At 40.0% G+C, this 24,764-nt stretch overlaps 1 protein-coding gene across 3 annotated transcripts in view; it reads left to right on the top strand.

Moving 5' to 3' along the window:
- itpkb (inositol-trisphosphate 3-kinase B) overlaps positions 1 to 22,792 on the top strand; it is a 28,510-nt gene extending 5,718 nt beyond the window's left edge. Inside the window, exons 2-12 of one of the 3 annotated variants that reach the window (XM_034900243.1) lie at positions 104 to 278; positions 832 to 994; positions 1,662 to 1,946; positions 3,209 to 4,168; positions 15,442 to 15,541; positions 15,776 to 15,813; positions 15,938 to 16,113; positions 17,323 to 17,527; positions 19,222 to 19,323; positions 19,744 to 19,815; positions 20,564 to 22,792. In XM_034900243.1, coding sequence (XP_034756134.1) covers positions 232 to 278; positions 832 to 994; positions 1,662 to 1,946; positions 3,209 to 4,168; positions 15,442 to 15,541; positions 15,776 to 15,813; positions 15,938 to 16,113; positions 17,323 to 17,527; positions 19,222 to 19,323; positions 19,744 to 19,815; positions 20,564 to 20,773 — 2,358 coding nt within the window. In that variant the 5' untranslated portion in view covers positions 104 to 231 and the 3' untranslated portion in view covers positions 20,774 to 22,792. Of the gene's footprint in view, positions 1 to 91; positions 279 to 831; positions 995 to 1,661; positions 1,947 to 3,208; positions 4,169 to 15,441; positions 15,542 to 15,775; positions 15,814 to 15,937; positions 16,114 to 17,322; positions 17,528 to 19,221; positions 19,324 to 19,743; positions 19,816 to 20,563 lie in introns of all 3 variants that reach the window. The other 2 variants (XM_034900244.1, XM_034900242.1) reach the window with 2 other exon arrangements.
- Positions 22,793 to 24,764: the final 1,972 nt, after the last annotated feature.

Genomic DNA, 24,764 nt, shown 5'->3' with positions numbered 1-24,764 from the left:
TATATTTTTCTTCCATAAGAATGTCTCTGATTTTTCATAATTAGAAAGACAGCACACAGCAAGATAAACTTAAACCTTTTCCCTTTTTCAGAGGCGGGTGCAGTTTTTCTCGCAGTGTGCTGACTGAATGCAGAGGAAACACTGAAAGCTGTTCTCCAGGCCTCCCTGCAGCTTCAGGGGAGATTGTCAGATGTGTACCCAGCATTTAAAGCCCTTGGTCTGGCCGCGGGGATGGCAGCCTCTGCCCTGAACCTGAATGGCCTTGGAGTCATGAACAGGTCAGTGCTTTTTTCTTTTTTCTTTCACAGTGTAGGCCAGGCTTTTAACGTTTCAGACTACGTTGTTTTTTGGAGAGATGTAGAGGAAATGCATACTTAAGTTAAAACATGTTTGGTTGGTATGGTTTCTTGCTGTTGACAACCTGTTTGACTGGACTAGATTACTTTTTTATTTATAATGCATTATGAAACAATTGATGAAGTCATTCTGCAAGATTTTAATGATTTACAGGAACATATTGTGTGCATAAATATCTGTTCAATCTATTCGGCAAGTCATTTTTCTATTTCTTTTTGTCTGTAATCTAAGCTTTTGGAGCTTCACACTATGAACATATAATGTTATGATCAGATGACAGGTTAATGTAACTTTTGCATTACAATGCAACTTTTTTGTCTTTGTGCTTAGGTATATGGTCTACTACAGTCTAACATTTCTGGGTATATTTTTTCTGTGAAGAAGCACCAAGAGGCAACATTTACTGTATAATACAATAGTTATAGTCTACTGTAACAAACCAACCAACCCTCTCCTTTTCTCTCCTCTCTACAGCAGTAATCAGTTTCACACCCAACCAGGCTCCTCTAGTACCACCTCTCGAACTAGAACCAGTCCGGTCGGTCGACCTGTGTTGCCAGTTCCAGATCGGAGCACCTACTGTCAGTTGGGCGGGGGAATACCGGGTGGAGGTATCTACAGCCCAACCAGCCCTAAGGTATCTCAACTGCAATCATCCAATCTGCCTTTTCCTTTCACACATCGCAAACTTGGAATGAGCTGCAAGGCATACTGAACCTGTTCTTACAGAACAAAGTTATTGCTTTCAACAGGTGCCATGGTTTGCCATGATTCCCTTTGCCTCTGATGACTGGATGTTATGTGTCTGTTGTTGTGTTTTGGTTTGCTTTTTCTGGGATTCAATCTGTCCCTCTATGTACTTATTGTACATGAAATTTTTTTTGGCTGCCAATCTTGACCAGGACCCTTTGGCAGAAGAGATATTGTATCTCAATGGGACCTTTTTGGTTAAATAAAGGTGAAAAGTGATTGACTGGAGAATAAAAGACCCAGCTTAGTGTGAATTTTTTCTGCTACAGCCTTACTTGGTCTGGTATGAACAGTAGCTTATGATGGGTGATGTTATAAAACTTTAAAAAGATATAGCAACTCTTGTCTAATACGTGCTACTGCTTCATTAGGTTTTAGCATTTACGTGATTCTGTAAGAAAATAAATAACTGCTTTTGGTTGTGTTGGTAGTTTTTGAAAGATGTTGCTAAATAACTACAGACCATTTTCTCTGAACCGCAACATTAACATCAATTGATATTAATTAGTCATTTTTGGAGCCCCCTTAATCCTGTGTTGTGTGTCTGCTCCTAGACAAGCCCTCCATCCCTGGGTCCAACCTTTGTCTTCCCTCCTTCATCCTCGCTTTCTCCCAGCTCCACCCCTCGTGCTCGCTCTCCCTCCCCTCGAAGCCCAGAGCTCCTAGGAGTCAATGTGGGCCAGCGGGTCCGACGACTGAGCTCGGCCAGCGCTGAGGAGAGAGGGGAAGGAGAAGGGCAGGAGGAGAGGGTAGGAGAGACGGGAGGAGGAGAGAGGCGAGAGGATAGGAGACGCCAGGCACAGCTGCTGCAGATACACAGAGAGCTGCAAAACGTTGAGGTGATTTCACATGTGCTTCTCTGCTTTGTTTATTTGAGTTTGGCTCTTAACCACTAAATCTACCCCTATCTGTCTTTATCTAGGGATGCAATACTAAGGCAATACAGAGCAATGTATTCAAGCTATGAAGAATTTACTGATTCATATTAAACTGTCTGGGCAAGTCAGAACAATGGCAGTAAGAACTACTCAGTGATACCAAAATGCTATAGTCAAGCTGCCTACACTCAAAATAGAAAACCGCTTTGCGCCAGCCGTTCCACTGATTTCCTATGGGGAGGGCGGTGCCGCCCAACTATGCGCTGCGCTACCCCTGGCGTTGTGCACCGCTCGGATTTCTTGCTTTGCGCTTAAAGTTTAAATTATTTTAACTTTGACCTAGTAGCTGCTGACCTTTCGAAGCATGTTGTTACCTAGCATCGGAAAGTAACTTCCTTGCCACCCTTGATAACGAATACTCGTGCTGTGCATTTGCTCTCTGCCACTTGCTTTGCGTCCTACCTAGCGGCGCGTAGAGAGCAAATCACTTTTCACGCATAGGCAGCATTACTCAATCTTTGAAAGCTTAGCAGACCAAAAATAAAAAGTGGTAAACCACACGTGTGTGATTGTTTGGACTGATTTATCTTTTTCTTTTATGTTTTTACAATAACAAAGGTAGAAAATCTGTCATAATGAGAATGGGCTTGTATTTTGATATTTTCATCTTAAAAAATGCTTTTCAGTTTCATACTGTTTCATGCTTACTCTAATTAATTTGAGTGTTTTTTTACCATCATCATGCCTAAACTCAGAAAATAAACTCAGTAATCTCTTCACTATTTGAGTTTGATACCATGTGACTTTTGTGCTGCTTTGGAATGTTTGTAAAATGTAAATTAGTGCATTGGTTAAGATAACAATCAGGTTTAGTATAAATACAGAACAAGATAACGCAGTGTTGTAGTGCACTATGCATTACAACACTGTGTTATCTTGTTCTTTTTTGTAATTAGTTGAAATCAATGCACATTTCAGACTGCATGCAGTCATACATCAAAACAGTTCAGTCTGTTTAATGCCAAATATTGGGCATCTCCAAAGTTGTTTTTAATTTTCTTATTAATGTAAGTATCATATGACTTTCTGTCTCACACCAGTGCACCTATGAAATGATAAGCACCTAAACCAAATATGAAAAAAAAATGCATCAAACAAAATGTGTATCCAGTTAGACCAAGGAAACCAAACTGTAGCTGGATTTATTTCTCTGTGTCTTCCAGGTCAGGGGAAAAGTGGGCATTTTCGAGGCCCACATTTCTGGAATTCGTGCACAAGTGCTAAACACTGAGCTCCAGCGCAGCCCTCGATCTCCAAGACGATCAACTAGCCAAACCAGCCAACAAAACACAGCCCTCGACTGCTCAATGACCCACCCGCAACAGAGTAAAGTTACCTCTGTTGTCCAAAATGGAAGAGAAAGGGAGGAAGACACAAAGCAAGTAGAAAGGAGAGAAGGAGGAAGTAAAGATGATGAGAAGGACAACAGTGCTACTAAAACCAACACTGAGAACAAGACACTGATTGGTCAAAATGGCCGCCATTCAGAAACAACAATGCAAACTTCCTTAGTAGACGGACCGTTTGTCGTTCCAGGTTCCCTTGAGACATTAAAACCAGATGCAACAACAGACAAAGAGAAAGAAGGAGAAAGGCAGAGAGAAAAGGAGAGAGAAAAAGACAGAGGGGAGGTAGAGGACAAACAAATGTCGGGAGACAAAGAACAGACAGAGAGAGAAGTGAGAGATGTGAAAGAGGACCGGTTGTGTCTTGAGATGCTGCTTCAGAAAGAGACTAACAGGTTGGAGGTTAACCCAGAAACAAATGCTTTTCCTGAGGCGCAAAGCAGTGAGAGCACCCCTTGTTTGCTGGACACCGATCCCACCTCCAACCACTCTCCCTCCATCCCTGCAGTCATAATAACTGACCACGGTTTGGAAAGCCAGCCTCATTCTGAAGGCCCTGACTCAGACCAGGGACTAGGCTGCATCTCAAGCCCTAGTTCTAGCCCTGCCTTTGGGACAAACTCATCCACCCGCTCCCTCAGGAAGCTGTCGTCCTCCTCGGCCTCCTCGGCTGGTTTCTCCTCGTCTTGGGAAGAGTCGGAAGAAGATATTTCTAGTGATACGGAGAAAGGAGAGCATCTTCTTAACCCTGCAGTCCTCACTTCTCAACAGAGAGCAGTAAGTAGAGCCAAGTGAGAGTGCCTGCTAGTGTGTGTGTGTGTGTGTGTGTGTGTGTGTGTGTGTGTGTGTGTGTGTGTGTGTGTGTGTGTGTGTGTGTGTGTGTGTGTCTGCGTGTGCGTGTATCTACAACCTTCTTGCAATTCAGTAGACGTTTTGTTTGAAATGCCTATGACCTTTGGAAACTGCATTTGTCTAGATTGCCAAATATTGTCACACAGGAAAAATGAGAAAAATAGTTTATCTGGGAAAGTCATGGGATTACTGAGATTGTTTCACTTCACAGGAATATACCAACCTATTGTCACCCATCCAACGACACAGCTGTATAAATGGTAATGTCAGCCTGTAGGTTGGACCACCACTTTGGTCCAGGCTAACATGTACAGTATCTGTATCTCAACAGCTATCTGATGGATTGCCGTGACATTTTGTATAGACACGCTTGGTCCCCAGAACATGAAGGCTACTGACTTTGGTAATCCCATGACATTTCCTCTAACTCCACCAGCAGGGGAAACATTTTAACCATCCTTTGGAATATCGCAACATCCATTACATAAATTGGATTGTAGTAGATTAGCGCAAAATTTGGAACAGTACTAATTAGCTAATGTTAGCCTGCTAACATGCTAAACTAAGATTGTAGACATAGTACTTGATTAACATCAGCATGTTAGCATTGTCATTGTGAGCATGTTAACATGCTGATGTTAGCATTAAGCTCAAAGCCTTTATACAGGCTCACAAAGCTTTTATATGGCTGTGGTCTCTGGTTTCATATTCACAGCATCCATTTACCTCTTCTCAGTTTTCTGATGCTACGTTGTATAGTCTAATTTTGATAGCAAGTTCAGCTGTATTGGAAGTCAGACAGGAACACAAAAAATCCTGTACATTTCATGGTAGGAACCTTGATATATCTGATAACTTTAAGTAGGAGTTTAACAAATGTCATAAAGAAATACTGAAAAGCTAACTGGTGCAGAACTTGTGATTTTGCAAATAATCTTGCCAGATCTGGGAAAGTGTGTGTCTTGACGTTACATCTCTGTCACGTTTGTGCCTGAAAATGTGTGGATGTTAGTGTATGTGTATGAGTGTGTTGTTTGTTTGAATGTGCCCATGCACGTTGCTGGGTACTCCTGTGTTAAATTGGCCACAGCTCTCTGCCTGAGTATTGGTTGACATTCAAACTAACAAAGCCAACTCTGTGCCCTGACCTGTGTGTGTGTGTGTGTGTGTGTGTGTGTGTGTGTTTGTGTGTGTAGGTGTGTGTAGGTGTGGATTTTATTAGTGTGTAGGTAATGTGAGGGTGTGTGTAAGAGAGAGAGCAAGACAGAGAAAAAGAATAGAACAGAATTTGCCAGTCACACACACTTAGGCTTTGCCTGCATTTGGGCGCTGTTCAAAGAGGAGGCTGAGGCCTGTTAGGGTATGTGTGTGCGTGCGTGTGTTTGTAGGTGTGTGTGTGTGTGTGTGTGTGTGTGTGTAGGTGGGTGGGTGGGTGGATGTGTTTTTATTTCTAGACAGCATGAGTTCATTGGGCCAGTTCACTTCTGTTTAGAAACAAAATTTAACAAGGAGTTTTACCCGTTTCTTAAACAATCTCTCACTCCCAAGTGTCCCTTTTTTAGGACTTAACACAAATATTTATTTGGGCTCATACTGAATTCTTCTCAGTTTAACTATCATGAATCATATATGAGCTTTAAAAAGTAAGCAATGTGCATTCACCCTGCAATCAATAAGGCATCACATATTTCCATAAATATTTTGGAGATAACATTTTTTAATAATCTTGTCATGATTTACAAGACTCCGGGTTTTGAATGATGGATGCTGTTTTCTCGCATGGTTAATCAATTGACCCCTCCCTAAACCAATGTCCCAGCTCTCTCTTCAGTATTTGTATAAATGAATTTGGCTGATGATTTGAATAGTGTTTGTATTGCTCTTTGCATATTTCCGGACGTTGTTTTTTTTTTTTTTTGCTTAATCCAGGCAAAGAGACAGAAGCTCCTGCTTGAGGCTTTAGCTGACTGAGAATGGGGTTTAAAGTTGCCACTAAAAGTCTGGATTCACCCCATCACAGCACAAAGATGTCAAAAATGTGGGTGCTTCATGTTCTTATCTGCAGCCTGTCACAGCCCCTGATCTGTAGTTCTAAGGATACCTGGTGTGTTTTTGCAAGAGGCAAACATGCAGAAACACATAAAGAATGCTTGCTTGTGTGGGAGGTGTGTAGGAAAGAGGAGAGGGACAGAGAGAAGAGGAGTGATACTGAAAAGGAAGAGAGGAGAAACAGAGTGAGCGTAAGACTGACGGAACAGGGAAGACAACAAAAAAAGAGCGCAAGAGCAAATGTACAATATTCACCTTATTATATTATTAGCCAGGTTGTCTTGACATCAAGGGAAATGCATCTCTTTTTCTCATGGCTATGTATTGCAGGAGCGACTTGACTTTATTTGGCATATAACATTAAACACAACACTTTAAGGACATTAGTCATACTCTGGGAAATACACGGAAGATAAGTGTTGCTCTGGTAATATTATATACACACCAAAGTTGCAGAGAAAGATTGATGCATGCTTTGTCAAAAATATGAGAATAAGACCAGTGCTTTCTGCAGAATCCATTTATCACAGTTATAGGTTTACATTATGTATTGAGGAGCTCTGCAGTGTCTTTATCCTGACAACTGATTTTATCCTCCCCAGTAGATTTAATCCATTAATGCTTCTTTGTGCTATTCACCCAAGTAAGCGTGACATTTTTATTTTCTGTATAAACACATCTGCTCTGCTATGGTCATCAGCTTTTAAAGAGCGTACACGCTTAACTGGTAGAGGCTGGAATCTGAACAGAGCCATATATAGACCCTACTTGGCTGATCTTTTGACGGTTGGGCAACTTTCCAAGGTTAGAAAGTACATATGTACTGTCAGTGTTTAATTGGCAGCAAACGGGCACCTGCAATAGATTGGCATCTGTTTTTTTTCCCCTTCTACAACAATGCTGTTGAGTTCTTGGGAATGAAAAGAGAAAAGTCTGCCAGCAGCAGAGTTACATCTTTGGTGAGGTGACACCCTGCTGTTTGCTGTTATGTGTAATTTGGTCTTTAAGCATCAGCACTGCACCCATCAGAGTAGTTTTAAACAAACTCAATCGATTACAGGATGTAAAACAATAAAAAGTGTTTGACCGCAAAATGTAGCGATGTGGCAATAGTAATAAAACTGATGAATATGTGCATAAACAAGTAGGCCTAACTTACATGCAAGTGTACTTGCTAATACATTATGTAATTACCTTATTTTAATAGTTTTAACAATTAGTCAGTTGATTAGTTATCTTCTAAAGAAGATTAATCTCAAACCAACTTTGGTATTCAACAACATGCTTAAGATTTGCAGGTTCCTGCCTTCCTCGTTTGAAGTTTTCTGCTATCATATGTTTCATGTCACAATAGATTGAATGTCTTTGGGGATAGAATGTTGCATTGATAAAGAAAAGTGTACTTTCAAGTCTTTGCTTTGGACTATGGTTAGTTATTTTATATTTTCCCCTGCTTTTATTGCATTTTATAATCTAAAAGATGAAAGTTAAATTGTTTGTTACAGCCCTAAATAACTGAACAGGACTTTTTTTTTTTAAATTCTACAGCTTCAATTAGTTTTTAATATAAACTTGCCGCCAAAACTTAGTGGGCGCTGCGCTTGTGTTAGATACAGAAAACCTCCGCATCATGCTTCAGCTTTTCAGAAAGATTGATGAAAGAAACTAAAGCTAGTGAAGAAGAAGCTACAGAGAACGGAAGTGGACTCATTATAAATGATGCAGAAGGTGTGCTGTTACTCATGCTGTCCGTACTGTAATTACAATTTTGGACACATTTTTTATACACCTGTGGTTCTCAAAATTATGCATCCATTAAATAAACAGATGTGTCTTTTGGAATGCAGACTGCACCCTTAACGTGAAAAACACGCTCACATAAGCCAACACCGACACACCCTCTGCACACATAACATAGTCTGCAGAACAGAAAAATACTGTATACACACAGAAAGTGTTTTCTCTAACTGCCCTACTGCAGCTAATGTCACACCGACTCACATCCCTTTTTCAAGATTGAAAAGTGGTCACACACTGACCCAAACATTAATCTTCACCTACACTTGTTTGTTCAACTGTGAATGTGAGCTCATTTCCAATACCAAAAAAAAGTGTTTTTGTGGTGGACTGGACAAAAGGTCATTTTTATGTCCTGTAACTGTAACTCAAGTAACTCTCAAACACACACACACACACACACACACACACACACACACACACACACACACATACACACACACACACACACTGTTTGCACTGCAGTGGAAAATCTTCACTACCACAGCGGCCGGTTGCCTAGAAACCCTATGACGTCAAACCGAGTTTCCCTCTCACAGCTGTGTGTGTATGTGTGTGTGTGTGTGTGTGTGTGTGTGTGTGTGTGTGTGTATGTGTGTGAGAGTAAGTCTAAGTTTATGAGTGCATGTCCAACTGTTTGTGTGTGTGCGTGCATGCTTTTTTGGTTTACTGTGAGAGGGGAAACACCGGTCAATTGTGCATTTGGTGTTTCTGTGTGAAGTAGCTGCATGTTCAACTCACCCCCCGCCTATAAAGGATTTGGGTCGGCCAGCAGTTGCCTAAGCTGGCATTTTTGGTGAAAGAGTATCAAGTATGGGATCCAGAGCAGAAGTGAAGTGTGGTTTCACATGGTTTCAGAGCTGTCAGAGACACACTGGGGAAACCCTCCTGGGATACATGAATGCAAGTGTTTGTGCAAGCGATGTATAGTACGTCTCATAGAGTGGAGATCCATGGGTTTCTAAATGGTATGGCTATATTAGCAATAGAATTTGTCAAGACTTTCTGGTTTATTTCTGTGCTGTTTTCATGAGACAGATTTGATAATTGCATACTAACATGACCATGTTGTAATGTTATTCTGCTTGTAAGTGCGCAAGTGAAGAAAACCTTAAACATAAAATTGTTTTTTCTGAGGTGAGGATCTATATTCAGATGTGCTCTTTAATGTTACAAAGTGACCTCAATTTGGAAACAAGTCTTATCAGACTATAATATTAAGTTACGATATAACTGAACAGCCACATCACAACAACATCTAACCTCCGTTTTATTTTAGGTGTTCCTTTTTCTTGCCCTCATATTGTGGTCAATTTTGCAAAGCTGTTTTTCCACTGGCTTGCCCTGGTTGCTAAGAGATTTGTCATGCACTCTCCAAGCATCTAATGCACGTTGTTTAGGCTGCATCACACTCCCTGCAGTTTAATTGTATCTGCGTGTGCTTGAGTGCGATGTGTATTTGTGCGTGTGCCTCTCAGTCTAAACTTTGCAGACTCAGACAGTTGCAATATTTGTATCTGCAAGGGGACCTTGTGGTGAGCGATATCAGCCTTGTTGTTTCCTCAGTGCTTCTCTGTTGAAAACATCAGCATGCATCAGTGTTTCCCCTGCTTCTTCACAGCACACATTTGTAACCCAGAGTTACCCTTTGCCCCAAGGTTTTTTTTAACCATTCTCACCACTTTCCGCCTCTTTTCATTCCTCCCTGAATGCAAATGAGTGGTCTTGCCCAGTGGTTGCCCTATGTAACCCTAGTTCTCCTGGTAAAAAGAAAACATCTCTTAATTTCCTTACGTCAATGCAAATTGTTTCTGGTAACACCCTTTTCAATACTATATGTGATATTTAATAATGAATTTGACTTGTGCAAATGTATGTTGTGTTAAAACATCTGCAGATGTCGAAAACCATGATGCACATTTCTAGAAGATAGCCAAGGGGCCAATAGAAACTCTTAGCCTCATTGCTTCTTTTTCTTTCCTCCGTGCTCTCTCTGTTGTTTACAGAGGGCAAGGCCTTTTTCTTCTTTCTTTTTTTGTTTGTAGTCAGCGGCGGATGTGGAAAATACTGCCGCTGAGGCAAGCGGCAACCCCCCCACTTCCTGTCTGCAAGAAGTTCCTTCTCTTACCATTTCCTCTCCTTCTCCCTCTCTCTCTCTCTCTCTCTCTCTCTCTCTCTCTCTCTCTCTCTCAATGGAAACTTTACTGTTTTTCCTTCTCTCCTCATGTCATCCAGCTGCTCTGGGGAAAGAGATAGGAGAGACAGAGAGACAGCGGGAGAGCAATGAGTCAACAGACAGCTGAGCAACAGACAGGCTGACTTTGAGGCACGTTTTAGGCAGAGAGAGAGAGAGAGAGAGAGCAAGAGCAAGAGCGAGAGAGAGAGAGAGAGAGAGAGAGAGAGAGACAGAGAGAGAGAGAGAGAGAGAGTGGACGTTTTGCAAAATTTAAAGTTTCTGGTTAATATCAAGCTTTGCTCATTGCAAAAAATGCACCTTTTAGGCATTTAAAATGCCATTACAACCAATACATTTAAAATGTTGCTACCTTCCAAAGAACCAAAAGTGCCTAAATGGTAAGACATGCTTCTGACCATTAAGCACTCAATAAACCGCATGAAGCTGGAGAGTTCGGGATAGAGACATCCATTTCTTCCTGTGTGTCCGATGATTGACAGTCAACACACACTGATATGATAAAAATCACGAAAACCCAGGCACTGAGAATACCAAGTTAGAAGGATCATATAGGAAAGGGAATTTTCAAGTCTGTCAAAGTTAGTTTAATACTGTGTGGAAAGGAATAGCTACAAATGTATTCTGTAAAGGTAGGAGTATCGATTTTTGGATATACCAACTAAAATGATGTAAAGGAGAACAGGTGTAAAAGATTATCTTTATAAAACAGAGAAACTGCGGGATTATGATTACTTTAATCAGGATTAAAAACTCTAAATGACAGCAAAGAGGGAGCCACCCTTTAGAACAATTTGCCCCTGATTGTCTTTAACTAGATAATAACACTTGATTTCTGATTGGATATTTAGTGCTCTAATTTACGAGCTGGATTCAGCTGTAAAGGCAGGGTTACAGTTCTTTGTTGATTTTCACACATGGTTTCCTGCTATTTTTTAGCTGTGCTCGTTTAGTTTTTCCTATCCTAATGTTACTGTTGAAGAAATTGGTGCAAAACACTCATTTACATTCTTAAAAAGTTTTCTACACAAATCATCTCTGTTAACACACACATTTCAAAACTTGACTTTCCATGAGCGTTTGTTATCTACATTTCACACGTTTAGACACATTCATGCAAATGTTATTTTCACAGACTAGCAAAAGGTGATAGTCATCTGCCAGCTGTGAAATGATTGTTGAATAAACTACAAAAAGAATCTAAAGCCAGTTTTTCTTTTTTCTTTAAATTCAGAAGTTACAGGCTGAAGGTATATTGTAGTTCCACATAGAGTGCATGGGAGCTGCTGTTTAGGATGTTTCCTTTTGTTTTGTTTTTGCTTGTGTTGGAACTTCTGTCACCATCTTTGCGTGTCACAAACTTGCACACGGAGAGTCACATTCGAGACAAACACACACAGGTTTTACACATACACATGTATGCTCAAACATGTTGTATATAAGTAGAAAAACATAAATAAGGCTAAAGTTAGCTTTTTTGCCATGCAGCCCTTACATTTTCCCAGTACTTAGTGTGCATTCACACTTAACACACCCACTCACTCACACTGGGCTCCATCTGTGTCTTTCAAATGCTGTAACCTGTGTGGAGATTTGCATGTCCAGATTATGTTTGTCCTCTGTTTTGCCACTCAAATGATGCACAATTGTTTATCCCTGTGCACGCACACACACACACACATTCACACACGTGTAAATCTTGTGGGGCATAGAAAGAGGAGCATGTTCTAGACTGACGTGCTTAGTTTTCAAAGCAGAGAGTTTGGGTGTGTTGCAGGAGAGCTGAACAGATTTGAAGTCTTTTCAGTTTGTTTGACAGAAAGCCAATCGGCCATGATGTGGTCTGCAGGGCTGTTTTCAGTGTGGAGTGTTGTCGTGTCAGTCGGAGCCATCTTTATAATTACCATCATCCACCTCCGCACCAGCCACCTGCAGGTATTGCCAGCCATACAGCCAGTGTTACTTTTATTTCAGGTTTGCATTTACTGTCAAAGAGTGCTTTTTATACTTTGATTTAGTTCTTGTTTGGGGATGTTTGACAGCTTCATTGTTGAAGTTAGATTTTATTGAGCAATAATAATCTTGGTACTAGTTATTTTGTCTGCATTACACACAATTCAAACTTCTCCTTTTCTGTCCTCCTCCTGAATGCATCTTAATGCGTCTAGCTCCTACATCCACACACTGTGACATTTGAATTACTCAAACTTGAGCTAGTCCAGACTTTCTCTTTTCTGTCTCTCTCTTGCCCTCTGCACCTTTCTCACACAAACACACACACCAGCTGTAAGTGGGCAACATGGGCGAAGGATGACAGTCTGAGTTGACAGAGAAAGTCCAGACCCTGGCTACTTACCAAGCTGTTGCCTGACACTCGTGCAGTGTTGCTAACTGGCTTAAGATGGTGGAAAAAATGAGGAGGGGATTACCATTCAGTTTGACTGATCCGTGCCTTACTGATGGTCTGAAAGCATAATCAGTATTGTATTTTTTTGTTAAAACTAGAAGCCATAAATTTCACCTTTGTCTGCTGATGAAACTGTGGATCTAATGACAGTGACTCAGAAGGCAAATAAAAATATAATCGAAAATGATAATCGATTTCATCCTTTATTTATTCAAAGAAAACTGTCAGTGACTGTGTTTCTAGCCATACCTACACATAAACACATGGAGATTTCCAGCACAAGCTGCTGGATGTTACCTATTTCCTCCAGGATAACATCCCCTTACATGAAACCATATTTAATTGCTCACTTTTGATCTGAAATAACAAAGACAGCATTCGGTTTCTATATCAGCTGAAGCTTGTTACAGAATCATTTCAAAGGATTTGTATCCATGAAGTCAATTCGGTAGACTTCTAAAAATATTGAGCTTTGCAATCAAACTTACGTTCTTGCACTCTCTAAAAGCAAATGCCAACAATATTGTGTTACACTTTACTTGAAGGTATCTACATAAGAGTGACAAGACACTGTCATGAACGTGTCATAAACATTAAAAACTAGTCATAAATGTTCATGACACAGCACTTCTGTTAGTATTAGTAAGTGTTATTTGGTTTTGTCATGACAAGTTATGGTTAGGGTTCATGACAGTGTCATGTCACTCTTATGTAGATACCTTCAAGTGGAGTGTAACCCAATATTGTAATACTGTAATATGTGTATTGTAATATTACAGGGTCATGATATCTCTGAGACACATTTCAGCTGACCTACACTGCAGTTAGTTTCCACCATGTGATCTGTATATGTGTGTGTGTGTGTTTTACTTTTTGTAGGGGGCAAGTTTTTTTCAGTGGTGCAGAGAAGAACCCTTCATGTGACTCTTGACTTCCTTAGACAGACAGAGAGGGAGAGGGATAAGAGAGTGTGTGTGTGTGTGTGTGTGTGTGTGTGTGTGTGTGTGCGCACCTGCATCTAACCATAGATAGTCATGCTATCAGCTGATGAATTTTCATCAGGTCCAGATTATGTGACATGGGTTATATTTCTCCTTCTATGGTCTGCTTCTCTCTTATCTTATCCATCCTCTCCTCTCATCTCTATTCTTCTCTCTTTTATAGGCATAATATTATTTCTCCCGGTAGTTGGAGACAGGAGGAAATGTTCTTTGTGTGAGATCCCACCATTAACAGATATTTTGCACCTGTGTGGGATAGGGAAGTTAATTCTAAATAGCATAATACACTAGATCACTGATCACATATGATCAATTAAGGGTGGATTTTACATCTATTATAATATTACTGTATCTGGATTCAAGTGTCAAATGAAGGTATTAAAATCAATAAAATCGTATATACAATTATATACAATATTTATGGGAAATTCACAACACATTCAGAATTTTCTCAGTTTTTAGTGCTGCTGCATCCACGTTTACCTCTGTCACAATGTTGCACAGCCAAGCATTGTTTAAACCCACTGAACAAGACATCAGTTTTTTCATCTGATATAATAATTTAGGCATTGGTTTGAATATGATATTCACTGTGTGTGCTATACTGTAGCTTCAATGTGGTGTTGCAACATGCAGAGAATGGATTTGAACAGGCTGATTTAGGAGAATAAAAAAAGTATTTTTTGGATTGGGTATTTGCTCATCTCAATATTTCACACAATTCTTTTCTTTTAATTTGTCATGTACTTATCCAGTAAACATAAAAGGGAACAGACAGTTCTTTCAGAGAGTTTATCAGAGATATTTATGTATTTGTTGGAGGAAAGTCTTTCCATCAAAAATACAGAGAATTGGACTGGAGAGCTGGAGAAAGTGAGAACTAAACTTGAATCAGTCTGTAGTCACTGAGATGAAAACGGTTGACGTTGAAAATAACTGTGTGTGTTTGTGTGTTGAAGACAGCATTTATCTTAGTTTGTCAATGGGTTTGTGTGTGTGTGGCAGGAGTCCCACAGTTCAATTTATCCTTGGCCTTAAGGAGAGCCCTTGGAGAAACTTTGTTTGGGTGTTTGTGTGTGTGTGTGTGTGTTTGGTTGTGTGTTACCAGGGGAAACCTCAGCTTGATCCTCCATAGTTTAGTTAAAAGAGGAAGAGAGAGAGAGAGAGAAAGAGAGAGAGAGAGAGAGAGAGAGAGTCGGGGATACAGTGCAGAAAGAAACTGAAGATGGCTTTCCTCGGGTCAGGGATGTCCCACAGTGTGTGTGTGTGTGCGTGGCTGTGTGTGGCTGTGTGTGTGCATGCATGTACTGAATGTTTTAAAAACTTGCTCATGGCCAAAAAAAGTGCTGGATCAGCCAAAGGTTTCAGAGCAGAGCTTAAAGTACTGGTAATCTTTTTCCTGGGTTATTTTACTGCACATTGCCATCTGGGTGATTAAGCATTGCAAAGAGTTTCCTAAATTCATTTTTTTATTGTTTGTATGGAGTTGGTAAACTCTGCCTTATACCGTAATCATACAGTATGCCATGTCTTTAAAAGGGTCCAAATACTTTACATAACCAGAAAACAATGACTCAAATTAATTTTACAAAGTGTTTGGTTCCAACATGTTCACTGTGAACCCGAGGCCACTGATTATACAGTAAATAAAAGTCAGGCAGGCCGCAGATTCTGGAGGAGCATACGGTTGTTAATTCCTGGTTCAAAAGCACATTGTGGTGAAACATCATTCTGTTGTGTGTGTTTGTAGCACAAGTCTTGGAAGAAGATTAAGAACATGGTCCACTGGTCACCGTTTGTCATGTCCTTCAAGAAGAAATATCCCTGGATACAACTGGCTGGGCATGCAGGTGTGTGTAGATACAAATACCATGGTTCATAAGAATAACACGCTCAGGTTCATAACCCTCATGTTGACGGTCAGCAGGCCAAAGTTAATAAGAGTAAAAGTAATGCTGTTATTTTGAAGAAGATTGTGTCGAAATATTAGTATGTCTTGGCTGGTGCTAGTTCTTTGAGGTCAGGGCCGATCACTGTCTTAATACTTTCTGCAGCTGCTTCACAGTAAAAGTGTGTCTTTACAGGAAGCTTCAAGGCGGGAGCAAACGGACGCATATTAAAAGTAAGACGCTTCAACCAATCACACCTTCTTTGTCATTGCACAGATATCACATATTATCACATTTCACTGATAAAGTGTAGCCATGGGTATATGACTACAATAACTTGTTGTTGATATCCTTTAGAAACACTGTGAATGTGAGCAGCGCTGTTTGTCCCTCCTGATGAGGGACGTACTGCGCCCGTACGTCCCGGGTTACCATGGAGACGTCGAGAAGGACGGACAGAAATACAACCAGATGGAGGATCTGCTGGCTGAGTTTGACTTCCCGTGTGTGATGGACTGTAAGATGGGAGTGAGGTGAGAAGACACATGGCACAACATGGTCATGGTACAAGTCTTAAGTGTGGTGAGAATCAAGCAAGTCAAGTTGAGTCCCTGCTATAAGTCAAGCAGGTCTCAAGTCAAGTCATTCAAAAAAGAATTGTTAACAGTAGCAAAAAGAAACATTCACGTGACATTTGTTTGTGTTGCTTGAAATGAAGTTGGATGTTGTGGTTCCCATGTTTGTAATTTTAGAGTAGCAATCCACTGTTCTTTTCCTACAACAAGCATTGACTACAAACTCCTTAAATTTAATTTTGCTATTTTGGGTATGATCCCTTCCATGAAGGCTACCTCCTACGTTTGTTTTTGATGGTCTGCAACGCTTTGGAAGATTGCCTTGCAACTTGGCAGGGTGGCCCTTCCGAAGTTCCAAAAACAAAACGCAACTTCTCAATACCTTGAAAAAAAAAAGATTACAGACCTGGCTATTACATTAGTAAAAAGTCAAGTCCTTTCAAGTATTCTGTCTGAGTCAGACTCGCGTCAAGTCGTGCGACTCAAGCCCCCCAGTCTTTGAAAGTGCCATTTAACCTCAGAAAACAATGATGAATTACCTTTAATGTACTTTACTGTGATTTCTCACAGACACACAACAAACTACAAACTTTTCTGTTTCTTTAATCTGCAAGGAGACAATTAGAGGTGTTCGATTTTAAACATGGGTCTTATAAATGTTGAAATGTGGAAATAGGGCGACAATGTTACAACAAAATGAAATACTGTAGGCCAACCAACCCAATTATTCCCCCCCTTTATTTGGAGTTGAAAGCCATAGTGTGAGCACTTGAAATATCTGTAATAACTTGTCATTGCACACAAAAACTGTGGAAAATCCAAAGTTGAGCAGTGTCTGTAAACTGTGATGGATGTTTGTGTGAGGATTTTTTGTTGTATCTTCCAAATAAGTTGGGTTTCTTTAGAACCTGTACGACCGTCTCACTGCTCACATTTCTTGCCTTGCCAGACTTGTTTTTTATCGATGTCTCCGTGTTCCCAGAACTCAGCACTCGTAACAGATGTCAGCTGTGTATTACTGTTTGCAAAGAGACATCTTCTTCACACCTTTGCTTTCACACGCTCTGCTCATTTATACCTCATCCTCCTCCCCGTGCTCATGTCTGTCACTCATCCTTCCTTCTTTTCTGTCTTCTTCACCATCCACCACCTGTTTTTTTTTCTTAGGACCTACCTTGAGGAAGAGCTGACTAAGGCTCGTAAGAAACCCTCCCCAAGACCCGACATGTATCAGAAAATGGTTGAGGTTGATCCCGAGGCAGCTACGCCAAAGGAAAACCTCCAGAAAGCCGTGACCAAACCCAGATACATGCAGTGGAGAGAGACCATAAGCTCAACAGCCACCCTGGGATTTAGGATAGAGGGAGTCAAGGTAAGACTCGCAAATAGAAAGGTGTGTGTGTGTGACCTTACTTCCCTCCTTTCTTCCAGTATTTTGTGTGTGTGTGTGTCCTTCAAGGGCATGATCTCGCTTCCTGTTTTGAACAGAAACTTCCTCTGAAGTATATGTTTGTTCATGAAATCCTTTGTCGCACATGAGGCCTGTCCGTGGCAGCTCTATATGCCTTGGCATCTGGCATTGACGTTCTACACACACACACACACACACACACACACACCCACACACACACACACACACACACATACACATACACATACACACATAAATACACACACAGTTCTCTCTGTCTCTGCTGTCTTTATTTGAGGGTTGTGGCTATATAAGGACATCCATGGCCTCCCGGTGGTCTGTTGCCATGACACTGAAGGTTATCCCCAGAAACAGACATATGTGTGTGCGTGTGTGAAGAAACATAAAGTGTGGATGTGCACTTCATGAAGTTCATGTTAAGGTCAACCTCTGTTAACCCTTTGTAATAGTGTGTCTGTCTGTCTTTGTGTATTATTTAGATTGTGCAAGCTATTATGTATGTGAACAGCGGGTGGCATTAATTAAGTGTGTTGAAAGATAGAGAGGGATAGAGAGAGAGAGAGAGAGAGAGAGAGAGACCTAGCTGTACTCAGACCTGGACCATAAAGGGAAAATAATTTTGTCTCCAAATAATATTGCCTTGTTGCCTGGCAGCCAGCAGAATAAGAAACACTCATGTATTCTCTAACTTCTGGAACTGATTCTGATGCTATTTGCTGTACTATTGTTACCACTGTACATGTGCTACTGATACTTATGCTATGAATCCAGTACTAATACTACTATTGTCCCACTACTATCTCTACTAGTGCTTCCACGTTGCTATCCCCAAAGGTGGAGATTAATGTTTATAGGATTTTCTGTATTTTTATGAATGTTGTAATAGTTTTCTTGATTAGTTCTTTTTCGTGAGAGCTGATATTTTAACTCAACATTCATAATAGAAAATAACTGAAAGCTTGTTACCGGGACCCCAGAGACAGAACTGTGCATTGATTCGTTGTCGACTTCAGAACTGCTGTTTACCCGATGCCCTCAGGCCCATATACAACAGCTGTAAAGGCTGAAATGATAACACAATCAGCCGATCAACAGAATATCAATGGCCAACTAATTTGATTATCGATTAATTGTTACAGTCATTTTTTAAACCAAATATCTTAAAGGTCCCATGGTGCTTTTTGGATGCTTTCACATAGACCTTATACCCTTAATACCATATCTGAAGTCTCTTTCCTGAAATTCGGCCTTGGACGGACACAGCAGAGAAAGGGGAGGTGACCTTATGACCTCATAAGGGGCACAATTCCAGATCGGCCCATCTTTGCTTTCATCTCAAAGGCAGAGCAGGATACCCAGGGCCTATCACCATTTGTAGCCACTGGGGGACCATAGGCAGGCTGGGGGAATGCATATTAATGTTAAAAACCTCATAAAGTCAAATGTTCATGCAATGGGACATTTCAGGGTTTACACTGACAGACAAAACAAACAACTCTGGGAAACCAGGATAGCCATTTATCAGTGAAACCAAACCAAAGACCCTTTCCTGCTTTAATTGCAGGCTAAATCTCTAAAAATATATTTTGCTCCGTCCTTCCTTTCCTTATTGTTTCCTCTCCTCTACTCTGCAGAAGGAGGACGGGACGGTGAACAGAGATTTTAAGAAAACAAAGACGAGAGAGCAAGTCATTGAGGCCTTCCACGACTTTGTCAAAGGAAATAAGGACATTCTGGTGAGTGTGTTTGAAGATTGCTACAAATCTGTGCTTTAATGTTTCCACAAAATACATGTCTGTTTTTTATTTTATGTATGCCCACCCAAGTTTTTCAGTCTACCGTCTGAAAATGCAGAGCAGACCTGAAGCAGGATGAATGACCCACTGACCGACACACACACACACACATGCACACTATTACTGTAGTACGTCACAGCATTGTGTACGTGTTTATGCTTGTTTTTTCATCTTCCATGTTTTAATTAAAAGCATAAAAAAGCATGTTTTAATCTTTACTTTGCCGCAGACTGGGCTGAGAACAGATCATCCACGACGCCATGAGCAGCCCAGTTCTAGTACAGACAACAGAATTGGCTGAATCAGAAGTGGGCAGAACTGGGGGGACAAATAAATAAAAGCTTCTTTTTTTTTTTCCAGAACTGTTATCTTAGCAGACTGAAGGAAGTAAGAGACACTCTGGAAATTTCCCCATTCTTCAAAACCCACGAGGTAAAGACAGACTGCTGTTTATGTGGTGCTTTTGATAATCGATCGAATAATCGAATTTGATAGTCATTTTGAGTCAACAAAGTAAAACTACTCTGATTTCAGCTTCTTAAATGTGAATATCTTCTAGTTCTAGCTCCATGACAGTAAACAAAGAATGTCTTTGAGTGGTGCACATAACAAGCCATTTCAGGACGTCATCTTGGGCTTTGGAAAATAATGATCATGACATTTGACGCAAGATTTCATAGAACCAACAACTAATCACTTAATTGAGAAAACAACTCACTGATTAATCATCTATAAAAGTAAATAAAAAGTTAGTTGCAGCCATAGTCAAGTCAAACTTTCAGAAAAATACTTCAGGATGTGTGAATTTCCGTGTTGTGTGTAGACTGTTCCAGTCCTGGTTACCATGTATTTGTGTCACATATTCATATTGTAATTTATGGATTTAGGAATAAGTACAATTTAGTGACACTGCCTCACTTGAGCGAACACACCAGCGCACACACAGACACAATAGGTAAAAGCCTTGACCACACATTCAGTTTCACATCTACACACACACACACGAACATACATACAAACATACCAGTAAACATGAGAAGTTGGTGTAACAAAGCAGGAAGTGAGATCATGTTTTTGAGGGACCCAAACATGTAATGTTTATTAAAAAAAGAAAGGAAACTGTTTTAGTAATTATTTCCTGTTTTCTTATTCATCCCATTGTCTTGCTGGGTCTCTGTAGGTGATTGGCAGCTCCTTGTTATTTGTTCACGACAGTAAGGGACGGGCCAAAGTCTGGATGATCGACTTTGGGAAAACCACGCCTCTTCCTGAAGGGGAAGAACTAACCCACCGAGTGTCCTGGCAAGAGGGCAACAGAGAGGATGGTTACCTTTCTGGACTTGATAGTTTGGTGGACATCATTTTATCTATGGTGAACTCTGGGACTTGAAGTCTGAGGGTTTTAAAAAAAAAAATACAATTGAACATTTGGACACACATCAACCACTTCCATTCATTCTTCCTCTCTCTCGGGAACACTTTGGACTTCCTCAGGATTCCTTCACAGGCATTTATCCACCAAACCACATCATCACAAAACAATGCCCGGCCGTATCCATTCATGGATGCAGCCTTGCTATTCATCTACAGTGGATTTCAATGTCATACTCTTTCCCACCCATAGCCCTTTTGATGCGATCCTTGATCCTACCCTCATGGGCAGGCAGTAATAGGCCTTTTTCAGAGCAAACTTTTTAACTTTAAATATTAAATATAGCTCAGTTCCATTATGTCTCCCAGAAAGCCATCCCTGTGAAAAAAAGAAGGTATTTTTTTAAATGCGTTATAGCTGCAAGACAACTTTTTTACTAAAGAAATTACCCTTAACAACGAAAACCATGTAGATTTCTGAATGCAAACGTAAAGGCTAAGGCTGGTGATATCATTATTATTTTTTTGTTATTGTAAACAAATCCCATAAAAAGACCAAAAGAATCATGTGTTACAGTTTGTTTTTCTATATCTGTCCAGCCTGTCTGTGGTTTTCAGCCCCAAAACCATTTGTTCCAGCTGAAAAAATAATGGATTACACATATACGGTTTTATTTTTTTTAAAGACTAAATAATTTTATAAAACAGCTGGACACTGTAGTTTTTTAGCAAACAATATGTGTGAATTTTGAACATTTCTGACTTTGGCGCCACCTGGTGGTAATATCAAAAAGACACTAATGGTATAATTTTGTGCATGATGCTAGCCTAATTTGAAAGATGCTGTAATCACATATAAATTCAACGTAATGCCTTTTCAAACTCACTTATTTGGCATTAAATGTCTTAATTTGGGTACACCCCTGCTCTCATAAATTTTAAACAGTTACACTCCTGTGCATATCTGTTAGATGTATCCCCATTCAGTCCAAGTTAGATTGTATTTCCTCCTCAGCTTATCTGAACTCATTGTTATTGAAGTTTTTTGTCTGTTTGATAAGTTTGACCACAACTTCAGCACATTGCCCTTTCTTTTAAAAAACAATCTGCACTTGATTACATTTCCACTGTTAGAGATTGTACAGTTAAGTGTGTTTTTCAGTGGAAAACAAAACTAGTCTTTTAGCTGTTTTTAACCTCTGTTTAACCATTCACACTTTAGATACTGTAGGTTGGTCAGAGAGGTTTTCAGTGGCAGCCATGTTTGCCCCATAATAATCTGGCAATAACTGGCAACTATGTGGAGCTAAATTATACATCTCACAGTAGTTTCAGTATATTATGGAAGGCTTTGTTTCATATGTAACATATTTACTGTGGTAGTACTTCCCTGGCCAAACACTTCTCACCCTATTCACACTTTTGTTGGGATTGTTCTCATATTTACAATGAGATTTATTATGTTTGATGTAGTTTTGTAACATTATTTTAGTGTACTCGAATCCTGTGGAACACTTACAGCCATGAACAATCTTATTTAAGCTATATAGTGCCTTGACATTACAAAGCCAAGTCAGACAACTGAAAATATGTTCTTATTGTAAATGTTATGATGGACTTTTCTCCTAGTCTTAACTGTCAGTTACTGTGTGTAGTCTTGGGTGCATGTTTATTATCCTCTTAAAGTTTGGGCATAATTTGTATTTCATTCTGTTTTTATTTATAACATATTATGCGTTTTTTTTTGTTAATGGGATACTGTGGCATTTTGAACTTTGGGCTGTTATGTGGTTCTGTCTTCAAGCATGTGTTACAAGATGAGTGGAAGTCTAACTGTGGGCCAGGTCATTGGCATTCTGGACATTATTCAAAACATTGGATATGACTATAGAAAGGATTGATAATGTTCAGATAATGATTCCCATTTACTTTAATGGAGAATGCAAACATTCACTTTGAAAATGGTTGGGCTGGAGGTGGCAAAAAATATGTCTCATAATGTTACAGGTTCTTGATGAAGAATAAAATCAAAATAGTTCCATTAGTAGTTTGTTCCACTCTACGACAAATTTAAAATACCATGGTTTTCGTTTGAGGTTTGCAGTGACACTAGACGCAGAAAGGACTGATATTATTTTCCATGCAGTGCCTTCTTAAAGAAATAGTTTTACATTTTGGAAAATAAAGCCTATGCTTATTGGCTGTTTTGACAAAAGTTACTTTGGAAGATGGATACCACTCTCATGTCACTTTGCTGAATATGAAGCATTGGCCAGCAGCTGGTTAGCTTAGCTTAGCATGAAGACGGGAGACCGGGAAACAAAACCAAGTTTTTTGATTAAACACTGAATGGTATGTGAACTAGTGAACTTTAATATAATGGCTCAGCAGATTTTATTTCCCGTGGCCAGAGGCTAGCTATTTTCCCCTGTTTCCAGTCTTTATGCTAAGCTAAAGCTAGCCAGGTGCTGGCTGTAGCTTCATTTTTAAAGGACAGATTTGAGCGTTGTATCACCTTTCCCAAAATGTTAAACTTTTCCTTTATGACGACCATTTTAGCTTGCATATGCTCCCCAATGTGCACATAGGGTTGTTTGTTAGTTCTGTAGGTACTATGTTGTTTTTTTTATACAGGCTTGTGTATTTATTATTTGGATTGTTGCTTTAAAAAAGTGTGTAAAATCCTGCTCCATGCGTGACTTCAGTGAATTTCTGGGATTCTTATTATTTCATTTTTTGGGCATTTTTAGGCCTTTATTGACAGGATAGCAGAAGAAGTGAAAAGGGAGAGAGAAGGGGAGTGACATACAGCAAAGGGCCGCAGGTCAGAGTCGAACCCTGGCCCACTGCGTCGAGGAGTAAACCTCTATATATGGGCGCCCGCTCTACTAACTGAGCAATCCGGGCGCCTGCATTTCTGGGATCTTATAATAGAAGTCTGAGCATCATCCATCCGTCAAATAACTAGAAATATCAAAGCGTCAGTCAAAGGTTTGATTAATCCATACTAAAACTTGTAGGAACTACGGTTTCTAACGAACTGGCTCAGGGTATTTGATCTGCTAGAAGGACCCAACCTCTGTTCCCGACCTGCAAACACAATGACCCCACGCTGCTGCTGCCGCTGCTGCTGCTGCTTGCCCACATTCATTACTGTGGTTGCATGGAGGTCATTTGCCATTCAAATCACACCTGTCCACAACAGCAGCAGCATCCGGAGCTCGTGGGAAAGAAATTACAATGTTCAGGAGCAGAGAGGTTTTGGGTGGAGAAAACACTGTTGAGATGAGATTTTTTTCATGGAGCGGGGTGCGGAAGGAGAACTGTTGAGGGTCTTTTGCACATGCAGCTCCTACTGGTCACATTTTGAAAGATATTTACAATTTTGTATACTCTTTGGCCACTCAGAATCAGAATCAGCTTTATTTGCCAGGTATGAGGACACATACGAGGAATTTTACTTCGGAACATCATATAACAATATAACAATAGAAACAATATAAACACACTAATATATACATACTCTAAACAGAAACAATTAAACAATATAGAGACATGAGTGCAATGAAGAGAGCAATACAAATTATTTAAATGTGGAGCATAGTGTAAAGGGTACTGGGATAAATAGCATTATGTTATTGTATTACAATATGAACAATATGAACATTATGAAATGTTCTGGAATAGGGAATTAGAATGATTAATAAATAACAAATAAAAAGTGAGATATGAGAATGGGAATGATGAGTAAATAGTAAATAATAAATAAGAAGTGAGATATGAGAATGATGAATACATACTAAATAAGTGGAATAATAAGTGGAACCAGTAAAAAGGTGCTGTAGAGACAGTGTTACTGGGTTATTGACCAGAATGGAACCTGACACTGAGGGTCAGAAGTCAGCTGTTCATCAGAGAGATGGCAGAACGGAGAAGCTGGAACAGGTTGTGTCCGGGGTGAGATGGGTCTGCAGTGATGGTTCCTGCCCGTTTCCTGACTCTGGAAGAGT

This window comes from Etheostoma cragini, chromosome 18 (genome assembly GCF_013103735.1).
Source record: "Etheostoma cragini isolate CJK2018 chromosome 18, CSU_Ecrag_1.0, whole genome shotgun sequence".
Classification (NCBI taxonomy): domain Eukaryota; kingdom Metazoa; phylum Chordata; class Actinopteri; order Perciformes; family Percidae; genus Etheostoma; species Etheostoma cragini.
Note: the sequence above shows the minus strand (reverse complement) of the source record. Positions and strands in the feature narration are given on the sequence as shown.